This window comes from Pseudophryne corroboree, chromosome 2, assembly GCF_028390025.1.
Source record: "Pseudophryne corroboree isolate aPseCor3 chromosome 2, aPseCor3.hap2, whole genome shotgun sequence".
Classification (NCBI taxonomy): domain Eukaryota; kingdom Metazoa; phylum Chordata; class Amphibia; order Anura; family Myobatrachidae; genus Pseudophryne; species Pseudophryne corroboree.
In genome coordinates, this window is record NC_086445.1 from 958,988,220 (window position 1) to 959,004,991 (window position 16,772).

At 48.7% G+C, this 16,772-nt stretch overlaps 1 protein-coding gene across 14 annotated transcripts in view; it reads right to left on the bottom strand.

Moving 5' to 3' along the window:
• Positions 1-16,772, bottom strand: part of ROBO2 (roundabout guidance receptor 2) — a 1,589,073-nt gene that overhangs the window by 148,447 nt on the left and 1,423,854 nt on the right. For all 14 annotated transcript variants that reach the window (XM_063956330.1, XM_063956325.1, XM_063956332.1 and 11 more), the window contains 3 exons: positions 8,234-8,315; positions 7,983-8,148; positions 3,936-4,102 (listed from right to left, as the gene is read on the bottom strand). In XM_063956330.1, coding sequence (XP_063812400.1) covers positions 3,936-4,102; positions 7,983-8,148; positions 8,234-8,315 — 415 coding nt within the window. The remainder of the gene's footprint in view (positions 1-3,935; positions 4,103-7,982; positions 8,149-8,233; positions 8,316-16,772) is intronic.

Below are 16,772 nucleotides of genomic sequence, written 5' to 3' on the forward strand. Positions count from 1 at the left end.
GCTCCTGAGTCCTAACTGCCATGACACGCGCTGTATTTGAAAAATGACAGTTAGAAGCCTATTGGCTGGTACTTTTTCTCCGTCTACTTTATCTCCGTCCAAAGTTTAGTAAATAGACCCCTTTGTTTCTAGTCTAACACTTGACAGAATCCAAACTGCAGTCTGAGCTCTTATGCTATAAAATGGTGATTGTACAGCGCTATTGAATATGTGGTGACCTATAAATGAATTACCGTACGATGATGATTCTCACTGTCTTATGAAATAACTGATTCTTATAGTACATATATGTACTGTATTTCTTTAACAAAATAGTGTAGGTTTCATAAAAAGTAGGCCGGAAGGATAATAGAGTAGAATCTGTGGGGAAAATAAATCTAAAATAGAGAACTTCAGGATTTAACTGGAGCCACCCATGGTGCCAATCTGAGAGGGGTACAGGGAGGAATTTATATTTTTAGAGATGGATGGTTCAGTTTTGCTGACAACAGAACACATCCGAACTTTGAGGTTCCCAGTCTAACCAAATCCTGTCTCGGATCTCTTTGGGGTTCCGAGTAGAACCAAGTCCTGGCTCTTAGCTTCCCTCCAAGTTCGGATCTCGCATGTTTTGGATTGCACGTAAATACCTCCTTCGTGATTTCAGGTGCCAAAATTGGTCAAACTTAACTGGAAATTATGGTTATTGATGTAAATAATAATATAGGAACAAAAAAAGGTCCAAGCTACAGAATTTTAGCTGTTTTTATAAATTTAAGAAATCCAGATCAAAAACCAAAGCACCTGAGTGTGGTTTTGCCAAAACAAGACGATGCTTTAGAACCAAAAACCAAAACACAGGGGTCTGCATAAGGGTCTGGTTCCTTTTATTACATTTTATTTATTAAGTGTTCGGGTGGGGGCAAATTCCCTCTTGCTGCAGAAATTTCAATTTCTATTATGGCCGTGGCTCTAACTACTGTACCAAACTGAACAGCCAGATCTTTCTAAAAGAATTGGCAAACCAGACTTGCTAGAATACCAAAGGAAACCTAAAATACCTGATATGATGCCTAATATAAAGTAGGTACAATCCACAATTGTCTACTCTAATGTGTGGAAGCATATCATGAATGAAGGTATGTCAGCCAATGTTGAGATTGCATGGGGGGTGGGGGGTATATTTTTCCAAATAAACTGATTTCAAGAACGGGTGTCTCTGTCATCCTGAAACATAGCATGTACCCAGTAACATAGCAAATTCAAATACAATCAAAACATTTGTATTTCTATAAAGGAAGGACTGGCGGCTGCCAGGACATGCTGAGTTTTGCAGTTATACAATAAGTAAAGAGACAAAGCTGCCACAAGTAAACACAATGGTCTGCCTCTAACATTGCAGTAAATTCTGTCCTCACAGTTAGACTAATGAATGTCCTCCATTGGTCAATGTAGATTGGGTAGTGATCTGTACACTTACTCTAGAGTTTTGCATTTAATGTTAACAAAAAGTTCATGATCAATGCCTGAGTGTAACCAAAGTATGATTAATCCAGCTGGACACAAATTGTATCTTAGAGACAAGAAAAAAAGAACGTGGGATTTGAAAACTGTTCAATCTATACCTCATACCAGCATAAAATACATCCAATCAGTGGTCACAGTGAAAGATTCAATAGGCCCGTCTACTGTCCACTGATTGGCCAATGCTCTACTACTGTCTGTATATTCCCTCTAGTACATTTAGCTTCCGAGCTTCCCGTTCCAACAAATGAAGTTCATTCTGCTTAATAGCTTGGAATGGAGTATGATCATTCATTTTTCTCCATGGAGATTTCTCATACATTCAGAGTCTAAGATATCTATCTACTGCATCTAAATTATAACTATTTGTCTATGTCCTGTCCTATCTATGTATCTATCTATCTATGTATCTGTCTATCTATGTATCTATCTATCTATCTATGTATCTATCTATCTATCTATCTATCTATCTATCTATCTATCTATTGTCACGATCCAGGTAATTCCTTATCAGTATTTACCTTCCAAATGCCTCCTGAGACTGTCCCAGCGTTCCAAGCCTGGATTCCATCTGCACTGTCTGTGTGCAGCACGCTGCATCTCATTGTTTCTAATCTCTTTACTGTGATTCTGGCAGCATCAGGGTTAAGTTTCACATGCAAGTTACAAACAATCTTTCCCTCCAAAAGCTAACATGGGCGCAGCCATGTTTTCCTAATCACATGTTACCTTTCAGCCTATCAGCTGCACTCTGCTCTCAGCCCGATTACCCAGCAGCTGCACTCTGGTCTCTGGTTAATCAGCCAGCCAATCCCTGTTTCCCAGCTGGTATAAATATCTTGTTCCTGGGATGGAAAGATGTCAGTGCTTCAATTGTCTTCAGTGATTCCAGTGTGCAGTCCTCCCATGGACTTTCTCTGCAGTACAGCCTGACTCTGCAGTGTCTCAACATTGCATCCTGTGACTGGCAGTTACCGACACCAGCTTCCAGCAGTGCTCTGCCCTGCCAGTAACCATCGGTGTTCCACCATCGATCTCCAGTGACCATCGGTGTTCCGCCATCGATCCCAAGTCTCCATCGGTGTTCCGCCATCGGTCCCAAGTCACCATCGGTGTTCCGCCATCGATCCCAAGTCACCATCGGTGTTCCGCCATCGATCCCAAGTCACCATCGGTGTTCCGCCATCGATCCCAAGTTACCATCGGTGTTCCGCCATCGATCCCAAGTCACCATCGGTTTGCTATCATCAGTATTCCTCTGAACTGTGTTTCCTATTACCAGTACCAAGTCATCAGTATTCCTCTGAACTGTGTTTAATAAAACCTTTGAACTTTCCTTCGTTGTCTTGGTCACGCCTTCGGGCATTTGTTCTAAAGGTTCCCTGCATGTCCAAGAACCTTGTACTGCCTCCCAGGTACACATATACCTCAGCCCCTACAACTGAGGCTTCCCCCTGGTCAGCACCAGCCCTCAGTTGTGACATCTATCTATCTATCTATCTATCTATCTATCTATCTATCTATCTATCTATCTATCTTTCTATCTATCTATCTATCTTCTATGTAATATCTGTTTATCTGGCTATCTACAGTATCAATCAATCAATCAATCAATCAATCAATCAATCAATCAATCTATCTTCTATATACTATCTATCTTCAATCTATTTTCTATATAATATCTATATAATATCTAACTCATATCTATATTTCTATCTATCTATTTAATATTTATCTTATATAAAAAATAATATCTATCTATCTATCTATCTATCTATCTATCTATCTATCTATCTATCTATCTATCTATCTATCTATCTATCTATCCATCCAGCTATCTATCTAGGAGGCATTCATTTTGCCGGCTTTTGGGATCCCGGCTGTAAGTCTCCTGCCCACAGGTATCCCGACAACCGGCATATCATACTGAAACCATCTATCTGCATGCATGTAGTACAGGTTGAGTATCCCATATCCAAATATTCTGAAATACGGAATTTTTTGAGTGAGACTGAGATAGTGAAATCTTTGTTTTCTGATGGCTCAATGTACACAAACTTTGTTTAATACACAAAGTTATTAAAAATATTGGCTAAAATGGCCTTCAGGCTGTGTGTATAAGGTGTATATGAAACATAAATGTATTCTGTGCTTAGTATTAGGTCCCATCGCCATGATATTCTCATTATGGTATGCAAATATTCCAAAATACGGAAAAATCCCATATCCAAAATACCTCTGGTCCCAAGCATTTTGGATAAGGGATACTCAACCTGTATTGTTCTGTATACTTTACACTACGCTCCCCCATATTAAATACTGTACATCTTATAGCATGCGCAGTAACAGAGCTATCCCTATGTAGTTGCTCATGAGATATGAGATAATGTGTTTCAGCTGATTCTCTATCTCCGCGCACTAAGTCACATTACCTTGTGTTCTCACTGGATCTGACACCGGGCTTGGATCGCTGAGACCTTCAGCATTGATAGCTCTCACCATGAAAAGATATATTGTGTTTGGTCGAAGCCCTTTCACGGTAAACAGCGTGGTCTTCACATGATTTGCTACCGTCTGCCAACTATTGCTGACAGATTGGCTGCAGAAAATAGAAATATTGTGTTAAAACTTTTCATTATTCAGAGGAAATTCTACACAAGCAATGTGAGGCTGCATGATGTATAGGCTGTGCATTAACACAGTCTGGCAGATCAGTAATCAGGGGAGGGCTGGCAACTAGAGCCCTGGGACTTGGGATTTTATATATGAAAGCCATAAACATTAGTTTGGACCTGGCCTCACTGGACTGGCCATGTTAGAACTTGCTAAATAAATAAATAAAATAATTACCCATTTGTAATCAATTTATATTTTATTACACAGTGCATTGCATATGGGAAGTGTTTTATTATAGACCAGGAGTAGGCAGCCTCTGGTACTCCAGCTGCCGTGGAACTACACATCCCAGAATGCCTTGTCACAGTATTAGCATGCCTTACCAGCTAAACTGTAGCAGTGCATGCTGGGATGTGTAGTTTGACAGCCGCTGGTGTACCACAGAATCCCTACTCCTATTATAAGATGGTGAATGTGTCTGCAAATCCACTTCTCTGATAGTTTTCATTATTACAACAGGTCTTATTATTATTATTATTAATATCAATAATAATAACAATAATAATAGATAATAATGACACTATTTTATGATGATGATGATGATGATGATGATGATTATTTATTTATTTTTAAATATAGTGAAAAAGAGAAGGGTGACAGGGTTGATGGCGCTGTATGAAATTGCCGGGCCTGCCCGAAGGGGGGGCTATTGGAGTCCCCTATAGACTCTGAAGAAATTGGCAATGATAGAGAGGTTCGCTCCCCCTTATTCGTGTGGCGCCAGAAATCAGTGACAGCCTATTGCTGGGTGTCAATAACAGATGTCAGCAATTAAAATAATAGATATTTAATGAAAAATTAATATGCACAATAAAAACATGTGAAATTGTGACTAAAAACAAGAGTGGAGACTGTACTGGCAGGAAACCCCAGCACTGGCCAATCATGAGCCAGAAACCAGAACCACCAGCAGCAGCCAACTCCACCTCACACACATCCTTGTAATAAGAGGGAGCGAACCTTTCTATTATTTTTAAATATGACTGGCCCTGTGTAATCAGGACAGAGGCCGGGATGTTATAAGTCTGAGTTCAGCGGGAATGCGGAATGCCGGCCGAACTCTGATGTTTTTTTAAAGGGGCAATCATTTACAAGGCATGGTTTGGCCTTGCAAATGATTGCCCCTTTAAAAAAGTGTCTGAGTTCAGCCGGCATCCCGCATTGCCGCTAAACTCAGACTTATAACATCCCGGCCAGAAACTGAGGTTGGTTAAGATATTTTGTATATTCGTTTTTATGTTTATAGTTATACCCAATCACAGTTAGCTGCAGTTGATAAAAGAACAGAATTTTTGGGGTGTTATATAACCCTACTCAACATTAATATGATTATTATTATAATTAACATTTATTCATATAAAGCTAGGATATTCTCTGCAAGCTTACAATCTATAGAGAAAATTTAATTTTATGGAGAAGTGCTGCATTTCAAAAGTGTGTACTGGGCTGTATCATCCATACAGCAATGCGCCTAATTCAGACATGATCGTAGATGTGCTAAATTTACATGCGGGGGGACGCCTAGCACAGGGCTAGTCCGCCCCGACTCCCCCCCCGCCCGCACAAGTACAAAAGCATCACACAGCGGCAATACTTTTGTACTTTAGGAGTAGCTCCCTGCCAACGCAGCTCCTGCGCGCTGGCAGGAGCTACTCGTTGCTGTGATGGTCGCAATGGCTGCGTGTGACATCACGCAGCTGCCACGGCCCACCCCCCTAAATGGCGGGCAAACGCCGCTGGCCCGCCCCCTCCTGCCCAGTGACCGCCTCTGCCTTTCAATCAGGCAGAGGCGATCACAGGGCTGAGACAGCCGTCGGCTGTCTGGCATGCGCCGGCGCACTGCGGCGCTCGCGCATGCGCATTTCAGACCTGATCGGCTGCTGTGCGAAAACGACCAGCAGCGATTAGGTCTGAATTAGGCCCAATGTTGGAAGCAATTTTGGCCTGGTAATCAGAGGAAAGAACACATGTAAATTTTGTTTGAACTATGTAGATGGAAGGTAATTAAGTAGAATAGCTTAGGAAGGTTAGGTCGGTCAAATCTGATAATCTTAATAATACATCCCAAAAACATAAAGCATTTTCTATGCTATGTATACACAATAAGGATCATTGGGAGCTCTCGATCTACTGTTGATTCATGTCTAGTAAATGCAAGCAGTGATGCGTGTGCTGTACACTTGTGTTAACGGTATGTGTGTCTCAGAATAAGCATCTGTCAGGATGTCACCGAGATGTTCAGTGGTTATGGAAGTATTAAATAACCATTACCATAACAGGATTAAGATTGATTACGAAGGTATATACCTGAATATGTAACAGGAATAAGGATTTTTTTTTTGCCTGAGAAAAAAATAACTTTGCTTACGTGACTTCTTGTAGTTTTAAAATAATTTCTGGACAATTGTCTTTTTTTGCGAATTTAGAAAGGAACGCAGCAGCCACCTACATTGATGCCATACAGCCCTATCTGCCCAGTCGTTCAGTGTAATGTAGGGCAGCCATTGCTTGGGTCACACAGAAGGAGGCAGCAGCTATTCTGCTAGATCACAAGCAGGAGAAAATACCAGGTCCAGACAGACATAGTAAATGCTCCAAACTCCTTGAATCGAATATAACTACAGCTACTTGCAATAGTGTTACTTGAGAAGCTGCACTGGGGGACCAGTAGATGGTGCTGTATCTGAAGTTGTCACTATGTAGTCACTCTTTATTGTGACCATTGGGGGTAATACAGACCTGATCGCTAGCTAGCTGTTTTTTGCAATCCAGCGTTCACATAACCGCCGCCCACGGGGAGTGTATTTTAGCTGTGCAAGTGTTCAATTGCATGTGCAGCCGAGCGATACAAAAAGATCTTGTGCAGTTTCTCAGTTGCCCAGGACTTACTCAGCTGCTGCGATCACTTCAGCATGTCCGGGGCCGGAATTTACGTCAGACACCTGCTCTGCAAACGCTTGGACACGCCTGCGTTTTTCCAACCACTCCCTGAAAATGGTCAGTTGCCACCCACAAACGCCTTCTTCCTGTCAATCTCCTTGCGATCAGTTGTGCGACTGGATTATTCGTAGAACCTATCGCTTTGTACCCGTGCGAAGCGCCTGCACGTTGCGGTGCATACGCATGCGCAGTTCTGACCTGATCGCAGCACTGCAAAAAATGCTAGCGAGCGATCAGGTCTGAATTACCCTCATTATCTCTCTTCTAGAACCATCTAGTTAATACTCCATGGTATGAAGTTTTACATGTACTGGTCGGTCACTGTAAAGTTTATCCCCTGGTCTTCCCTTCATGATTCATGTTAGAACAGAAGCATGCACTGGATAACCTACAATGGTGCACTACGCTGCTCTAGGCCCCATGCAGATTTCCTCTCTTCCAAGCATCTAGGTTTCTGCAATCATATACATATGGCAATAGAGATGGGAGATACAGCTTTGGACTGTCTAGAGTACCAGACCAAAGGCTGATGATCAAACTTTTCTTAATATAACCTCTCGCTCTGCATGGACTATGTATAGTTCGCTGCCAATGGCTGGATACTATGTGATAATAACATGACCCTAAAGCTGACGTTATCAAATCGTTTAATAAAGGCAGTAGTGATCAGTGGATTTTCTGAACTTAAGTCACACAAACATGAAACATTGTCCAAATTGTGCATTCACATACTGTATCTTTTGTTATAGCCACCTCTGTGCATTCGCTACAGTCATGTCCTACAGGCAGCCAAGACACCAGAATCTGTAGTCCTATTTTCTATAGATCATTAAAAAAACATCCACATGGGTCATCGGAATTACCTGAAGGCTTCAATGATATAGGAAGTCACAGGTAGGCCTCCAGGCGTGCCGGGCTGCCATGACAAAGTGACGCTGTTCTTACTGACATCCGTAACCTGAGGTTTCAGTGGTGACCCAGGCAAATCGTTCTGATCATAGCTCTTACTGACAGGCGCTCCACCGGATTCTGGTGATAAGCACATCACGATCAGTGACTCATTACATGACTATGTAACAGCAGATACCTGGGCTAAGGTGAGTGTAATGCTCACCTGTTACTTCCAGTACAGCGCTCCACGTTGTCTCACCGCTGGAACTAGTAGCCACGCAGCTGTACGTTCCAGAATCTGTAGTCTACATAAAAGACAGAAGTTAATACAGCGCTGGTCTTATTGAATTGCATTCATAGATTTTACAGATACCTAGAACCATATAATAAAAGTGTAAAATTGTTTCCTCACCTTAGGGATGAGTAGCACGCAAGGAGGGAAATGTAATAGGGTCTGAGTTTCCAGAGGTCCAGGATTTTGTCTGAGACTGCCGAGACTGTATTTTTAAAGTGGCAATCATTTGCAAGGCAAAAACAACCTGGTTTTACCTTGTAAATGATTGCCAGTTTAAAAAAACAGGCCGAAACCCTGGACTCTGGCAAACTTGGACCCTATTATATTGCCCCCAAAGTGTCTATAGTTGGGATAAGCCTGATTTACTAGTTTCTGCTTATGCGGGGGTCCGTGCTGCCCACTGATTTTACACCGACCATTGCAACAGTTATCATTAGTACCTACACTTGCATCTGCTCCATGCTACTGTAGGTGCAAGAGATCTGTCAGATAAAGGTGTCCCCTCCCGTACGCACAACTGTGAGTGGCACAGAGCTTTTCATACACACCCATGGCACTCCCACCAGACGGGGTACTGACGTGTGATCACCACCTGCTAAAAACATGTCCTATTTCACAGAAAGACAGTTCTGGCTAAGGTGGTGTGTGGGGCGATGCTGCGGTCAGGCAGGTGGTGTGTGGGGCGATGCTGCTGTCAGGTAGGTGATGTGTGGGGCGATGCTGCTGTCACGTAGGTGATGTGTGGGGCGATGCTGCTGTCAGGTAGGTGGTGTCTGGGGCGATGCTGCTGTCAGGTAGGTGGTGTCTGGGGCGATGCTGCTGTCAGGTAGGTGGTGTCTGGGGCGATGCTGCTGTCAGGCAGGTGGTGTGTGGGGCGATGCTGCTGTCAGGTAGGTGGTGTGTGGGGCGATGCTGCTGTCAGGTAGGTGGTGTGTGAGGTGATGCTGCTGTCAGGTAGGTGGTGTGTGGGGCGATGCTGCTGTCAGGTAGGTGGTGTCTGGGGCGATGCTGCTGTCAGGTAGGTGGTGTCTGGGGGCGATGCTACGGTCAGGCAGGTGGTGTGTGGGGCGATGCTGCTGTCAGGTAGGTGGTGTGTGAGGTGATGCTGCTGTCAGGTAGGTGGTGTCTGGGGGCGATGCTACGGTCAGGCAGGTGGTGTGTGAGGTGATGCTGCTGTCAGGTAGGTGGTGTGTGAGGTGATGCTGCTGTCAGGTAGGTGGTGACTGGGGCGATGCTGCTGTCAGGTAGGTGGTGTCTGGGGGCGATGCTACAGTCAGGCAGGTGGTGTGTGGGGCGATGCTGCTGTCAGGTAGGTGGTGTGTGGGGCGATGCTGCTGTCAGGTAGGTGGTGTCTGGGGGCGATGCTACGGTCAGGCAGGTGGTGTGTGGGGCGATGCTGCTGTCAGGTAGGTGGTGTGTGGGGCGATGCTGCTGTCAGGTAGGTGGTGTGTGAGGTGATGCTGCTGTCAGGTAGGTGGTGTCTGGGGGCGATGCTACGGTCAGGCAGGTGGTGTGTGAGGTGATGCTGCTGTCAGGTAGGTGGTGTGTGAGGTGATGCTGCTGTCAGGTAGGTGGTGTCTGGGGCGATGCTGCTGTCAGGTAGGTGGTGTCTGGGGGCGATGCTATGGTCAGGCAGGTAGTGTGTGGGGCGATGCTGCTGTCAGGTAGGTGGTGTGTGGGGCGATGCTGCTGTCAGGTAGGTGGTGTCTGGGGGCGATGCTACGGTCAGGCAGGTGGTGTGTGGGGCGATGCTGCTGTCAGGTAGGTGGTGTGTGGGGCGATGCTGCTGTCAGGTAGGTGGTGTGTGAGGTGATGCTGCTGTCAGGTAGGTGGTGTGTGGGGTGATGCTGCTGTCAGGTAGGTGGTGTGTGGGGTGATGCTGCTGTCAGGTAGGTGGTGTGTGAGGTGATGCTGCTGTCAGGTAGGTGGTGTGTGAGGTGATGCTGCTGTCAGGTAGGTGGTGTGTGAGGTGATGCTGCTGTCAGGTAGGTGGTGTGTGAGGTGATGCTGCTGTCAGGTAGGTGATGTGTGGGGCGATGCTGCTGTCAGGTAGGTGGTGTGTGGGCGATGCTGCTGTCAGGTAGGTGATGTGTGAGGTGATGCTGCTGTCAGGTAGGTGGTGTGTGAGGTGATGCTGCTGTCAGGTAGGTGGTGTGTGAGGTGATGCTGCTGTCAGGTAGGTGATGTGTGGGGCGATGCTGCTGTCAGGTAGGTGGTGTGTGGGCGATGCTGCTGTCAGGTAGGTGATGTGTGGGGCGATGCTGCTGTCAGGTAGGTGGTGTGTGGGCGATGCTGCTGTCAGGTAGGTGATGTGTGGGGCGATGCTGCTGTCAGGTAGGTGGTGTGTGAGGTGATGCTGCTGTCAGGTAGGTGATGTGTGGGGCGATGCTGCTGTCAGGTAGGTGGTGTGTGGGCGATGCTGCTGTCAGGTAGGTGATGTGTGGGGCGATGCTGCTGTCAGGTAGGTGGTGTGTGAGGTGATGCTGCTGTCAGGTAGGTGGTGTCTGGGGGCGATGCTACGGTCAGGCAGGTGGTGTGTGGGGCGATGCTGCTGTCAGGTAGGTGGTGTGTGAGGTGATGCTGCTGTCAGGTAGGTGGTGTCTGGGGGCGATGCTACGGTCAGGCAGGTGGTGTGTGGGCCGATGCTGCTGTCAGGTAGGTGGTGTGTGGGGCGATGCTGCTGTCAGGTAGGGGGTGTGTGAGGTGATGCTGCTGTCAGGTAGGTGGTGTGTGGGGCGATGCTGCTGTCAGGTAGGTGGTGTGTGAGGTGATGCTGCTGTCAGGTAGGTGGTGTGTGGGGTGATGCTGCTGTCAGGTAGGTGGTGTGTGGGGTGATGCTGCTGTCAGGTAGGTGGTGTGTGAGGTGATGCTGCTGTCAGGTAGGTGGTGTGTGGGGTGATGCTGCTGTCAGGTAGGTGGTGTGTGAGGTGATGCTGCTGTCAGGTAGGTGGTGTGTGGGGTGATGCTGCTGTCAGGTAGGTGGTGTGTGAGGTGATGCTGCTGTCAGGTAGGTGGTGTGTGGGGTGATGCTGCTGTCAGGTAGGTGGTGTGTGAGGTGATGCTGCTGTCAGGTAGGTGGTGTGTGGGGTGATGCTGCTGTCAGGTAGGTGGTGTGTGGGGCGATGCTGCTGTCAGGTAGGTGGTGTGTGGGGCGATGCTGCTGTCAGGTAGGTGGTGTGTGGGGCGATGCTGCTGTCAGATAGGTGATGTGTGGGGCGATGCTGCTGTCAGGTAGGTGGTGTGTGGGGCGATGCTGCTGTCAGGTAGGTGGTGTGTGGGGCGATGCTGCTGTCAGGTAGGTGATGTGTGGGGTGATGCTGCTGTCAGGTAGGTGGTGTGTGAGGTGATGCTGCTGTCAGGTAGGTGGTGTGTGGGGCGATGCTGCTGTCAGGTAGGTGGTGTGTGGGGCGATGCTGCTGTCAGGTAGGTGGTGTGTGGGCGATGCTGCTGTCAGGTAGGTGGTGTGTGAGGTGATGCTGCTGTCAGGTAGGTGGTGTGTGAGGTGATGCTGCTGTCAGGAAGGTGGTGTGTGGGGCGATGCTACGGTCAGGCAGGTGGTGTCTGGGGCGATGCTGCTGTCAGGTAGGTGGTGTGTGGGGCTATGCTGCTGTCAGGCAGGTGGTGTCTGGGGCGATGCTGCTGTCAGGTAGGTGGTGTGTGGGGCGATGCTGCTGTCAGGTAGGTGGTGTGTGGGGCGATGCTGCTGTCAGGTAGGTGGTGTGTGGGGCGATGCTGCTGTCAGGTAGGTGATGTGTGAGGTGATGCTGCTGTCAGGTAGGTGGTGTGTGAGGTGATGCTGCTGTCAGGTAGGTGGTGTGTGAGGTGATGCTGCTGTCAGGTAGGTGGTGTGTGAGGTGATGCTGCTGTCAGGAAGGTGGTGTGTGGGGCGATGCTACGGTCAGGCAGGTGGTGTCTGGGGCGATGCTGCTGTCAGGTAGGTGGTGTGTGAGGTGATGCTGCTGTCAGGTAGGTGGTGTGTGGGGTGATGCTGCTGTCAGGTAGGTGGTGTGTGAGGTGATGCTGCTGTCAGGTAGGTGGTGTGTGAGGTGATGTTGCTGTCAGGTAGGTGGTGTGTGGGGTGATGCTGCTGTCAGGTAGGTGGTGTGTGAGGTGATGCTGCTGTCAGGTAGGTGGTGTGTGGGGTGATGCTGCTGTCAGGTAGGTGGTGTGTGGGGTGAGGTAGGTGGTGTGTGAGGTGATGCTGCTGTCAGGTAGGTGGTGTGTGAGGTGATGCTGCTGTCAGGTAGGTGGTGTGTGGGGTGATGCTGCTGTCAGGTAGGTGGTGTGTGAGGTGATGCTGCTGTCAGGTAGGTGGTGTGTGGGGTGATGCTGCTGTCAGGTAGGTGATGTGTGGGGCGATGCTGCTGTCAGGTAGGTGGTGTGTGGGGCGATGCTGCTGTCAGGTAGGTGGTGTGTGGGGCGATGCTGCTGTCAGGTAGGTGGTGTGTGGGGCGATGCTGCTGTCAGGTAGGTGGTGTGTGGGGCGATGCTGCTGTCAGGTAGGTGGTGTCTGGGGCGATGCTGCTGTCAGGTAGGTGGTGTGTGGGGCGATGCTGCTGTCAGGTAGGTGGTGTGTGGGGCGATGCTGCTGTCAGATAGGTGATGTGTGGGGCGATGCTGCTGTCAGGTAGGTGGTGTGTGGGGCGATGCTGCTGTCAGGTAGGTGGTGTGTGGGGCGATGCTGCTGTCAGGTAGGTGATGTGTGGGGTGATGCTGCTGTCAGGTAGGTGGTGTGTGAGGTGATGCTGCTGTCAGGTAGGTGGTGTGTGGGGCGATGCTGCTGTCAGGTAGGTGGTGTGTGGGGCGATGCTGCTGTCAGGTAGGTGGTGTGTGGGCGATGCTGCTGTCAGGTAGGTGGTGTGTGAGGTGATGCTGCTGTCAGGTAGGTGGTGTGTGAGGTGATGCTGCTGTCAGGAAGGTGGTGTGTGGGGCGATGCTACGGTCAGGCAGGTGGTGTCTGGGGCGATGCTGCTGTCAGGTAGGTGGTGTGTGGGGCTATGCTGCTGTCAGGCAGGTGGTGTCTGGGGCGATGCTGCTGTCAGGTAGGTGGTGTGTGGGGCGATGCTGCTGTCAGGTAGGTGGTGTGTGGGGCGATGCTGCTGTCAGGTAGGTGGTGTGTGGGCCGATGCTGCTGTCAGGTAGGTGATGTGTGAGGTGATGCTGCTGTCAGGTAGGTGGTGTGTGAGGTGATGCTGCTGTCAGGTAGGTGGTGTGTGAGGTGATGCTGCTGTCAGGTAGGTGGTGTGTGAGGTGATGCTGCTGTCAGGAAGGTGGTGTGTGGGGCGATGCTACGGTCAGGCAGGTGGTGTCTGGGGCGATGCTGCTGTCAGGTAGGTGGTGTGTGGGGCGATGCTGCTGTCAGGTAGGTGGTGTGTGGGGCGATGCTGCTGTCAGGTAGGTGGTGTGTGAGGTGATGCTGCTGTCAGGTAGGTGGTGTGTGAGGTGATGCTGCTGTCAGGAAGGTGGTGTGTGGGGCGATGCTGCTGTCAGGTAGGTGATGTGTGGGGCGATGCTGCTGTCAGGTAGGTGGTGTCTGGGGCGATGCTGCTGTCAGGTAGGTGATGTGTGGGGCGATGCTGCTGTCAGGTAGGTGATGTGTGGGGCGATGCTGCTGTCAGGTAGGTGATGTGTGGGGTGATGCTGCTGTCAGGTAGGTGGTGTGTGAGGTGATGCTGCTGTCAGGTAGGTGGTGTGTGGGGCGATGCTGCTGTCAGGTAGGTGGTGTGTGGGGCGATGCTGCTGTCAGGTAGGTGGTGTGTGGGGCGATGCTGCTGTCAGGTAGGTGATGTGTGGGGCGATGCTGCTGTCAGTACTGGCAGGTGTGTGGTGTGTGGGGCGATGCTGCTGTTGGCATTGGCATGCGGGTAGTGTGTGGAGTGATGCTGCTATCAGTGCTGGCAGGTGAGGCGATGCTGCTGTCAGTGCTGGCATGTGGGTGGTGTGTGGGGCGATGCTGCTGTCTGTGCTGGTAGGTGGGTGGTGTGTGGGGCGATGCTGCTGTTGGCGCAGGCATGCAGGTGGTGTGTGGGGTGATGCTGCTGTTGGCGCAGGCATGCGGGTGGTGTGTGGGGTGATGCTGCTGTTGGCGCAGGCATGCGGGTGGTGTGTGGGGTGATGCTGCTGTTGGCGCAGGCATGCGGGTGATGTGTGGAGTGATGCTGCTGTCAGTGCTAGCAGGTGAGGCAATGCTGCTGTCAGTGCTGGCATGCGGGTGGTGTGTGGGGCGATGCGCTGTCGGTGCTGGCATGCGGGTGGTGTGTGGGGCGATGCTGCTTTCGGTACTGGCATGCGGGTGGTGTGTGGGGCGATGCTGCTGTTGGTGCTGGGAGAGAATGTCCTAAACCTAGTCCTAGGACGCAGACTGTGCATCCTCCTGGCCAGCCACCTGACCCGGGTAGCTGCAGTGTGAATGGGGGTCGGAGTTGTGACCCGGGTCCAACTCGTGTTCAAAAACCCAGAAAAAAACAGGATCCAACCCACAGCCTTCTGTCTGAAAGTGCTATAAGTCTATGAACGCTTAGCAAGTATTATAGTGGACAAAGATCTACTTTAGTCCTGAACGGATATTAGGTACCTCTCAGAGGTCTAGCTAGGTGCCATGGTGCCTGGATCAAGGGTATGTTTTGGCGCCCCCCCTCCCCTGTACTGAATTGGGGGCCAAGCCAACATGTGGTGGCATGTGGTTCCACTACACAGTAGTACCCTTTATACAGGATTACGCCACACAGTAGAGTTGCTCATACACGTTATACCACAGTAGAGCTGTTTATACATGTTATGCCACAGTAGAGTCACTTATACACATTATACCACAGTAGAGCTGCTTATACATGTTATGCCAAAGTAGAGTCACTTATACACGTTACGCCAGAGTAGAGCTGCTTATACATGTTGTGCCACAGTAGAGCCGCTTATACACGTTACGCCACAGTAGAGCCACTTATACACATAATGCCACACAGTAGAGCCCCTTATACACGTTACACCATGGTAGAGCACCTTATACATGTTATGCTATGGTAGAGCCCCTTATAAACATTACACCACAGTAGAGCCGCTATGAAAGTAGCTGTATTTAACTATTTACTTGTTTAATTCAAATAAATTATTAATAATAATAATAATAATAATGATTTTATTTATAGAATGCTCTTTCTCCAAGAGCATTCTATAAATGGCGCTTAATTAAAAAGGTGCTTAATTAAAAACAGTATATATGCCCCAAATGACTTGACCTCAGAACCCCACAATCCCTTAATGAAAATAATGCCCCAAATGTAACCTCCCACTGACCTGGTAATCCCCCAGCAGCTTAAGGGGCAGAGAGAGAGGTGCTGCAGCTGCCTGAGAGGCAGAGTGAGGTGCTACAGCAGCAGCTGGGGCAGAGAGAGGTACTGCAGCAGCCGGGGCGCCCTCTAACTTTCCCGTGGCCTTGAGTTTGTGCTCCACCGGAGCCACCCTCACTACCCCCCTGGTACCTTTGTATGTACAGGTACAATAGACAGAGAACACCTGCTGGCTCATTACTAGTCAACGGTAGAAAATAAAAACATTTAGCTTTTTAGCAGCCAGTCCATTGCAAACCTTGCTGTAAACACACCAGCCCAGCTTTAGAGTGGTCTCAGGTTATAATGAATATGAACACTTTCTTTCCATTAACCATATTTGATCTTTCAAACAATGTATGTACATCACCGGTGTCGCTGCGACAAGGGCAGGTGGTGCATCTCCATTTACAGCCAAATGTAGATGATAGCGACGATGGCACCGCACAACCCTTATAAATGACTAAATATCACAGCGATCTTGTTCATCACTTCAGCCAACGCAGGAGCATAATCAGGACAGAAGCCATGTATGTTCCCAGAGATGGCTGTGGATCACTGAGTTCCCAGCTTGAATGGCGGCTTCTCCCCAGACTGTTCGGGATCTTGCCTATTCAAGCGCACAATTTAATCCAGCAGTACAATAAAAATGCATTAACCTTAGTGGTCGGTGCCTGCTATCAGCGGCGAGTGGGAGGCTAAATTGTTTACTCAAGGAGTGCTGACATTCATTTTTCTAATAAATTCCATTTTGTGCAGAGGAAGTTAATAATTAACTTATGGTCACAGACAGCGACAGAGACACTTGTAAGGTATTTTGTAAAGTGTATTACTGTTTGAATAAATGAATGAACACTGCGCGCACGCGCACACACACACACACACACACACACACACACACACAAACACACACATTAATATTCCCCAGTAAAATAAAACAGGTATTATTCTTAACCCCTAAAAGCTTGGCTTGTACAATACTATGGGGGTCATTCTGAGCCGTTCGCTCGCTGCGTTTTAATGCAGCAGAGCAAACGGGTCCCTGCTGCGCATGCGCTGGCGCCGTAGTGCACCGGCGCATGCCAGATGGCCGAAGGCTGTAGCAGGGATGCGATCGCCTCTGCCTGATTGACAGGCAGAGG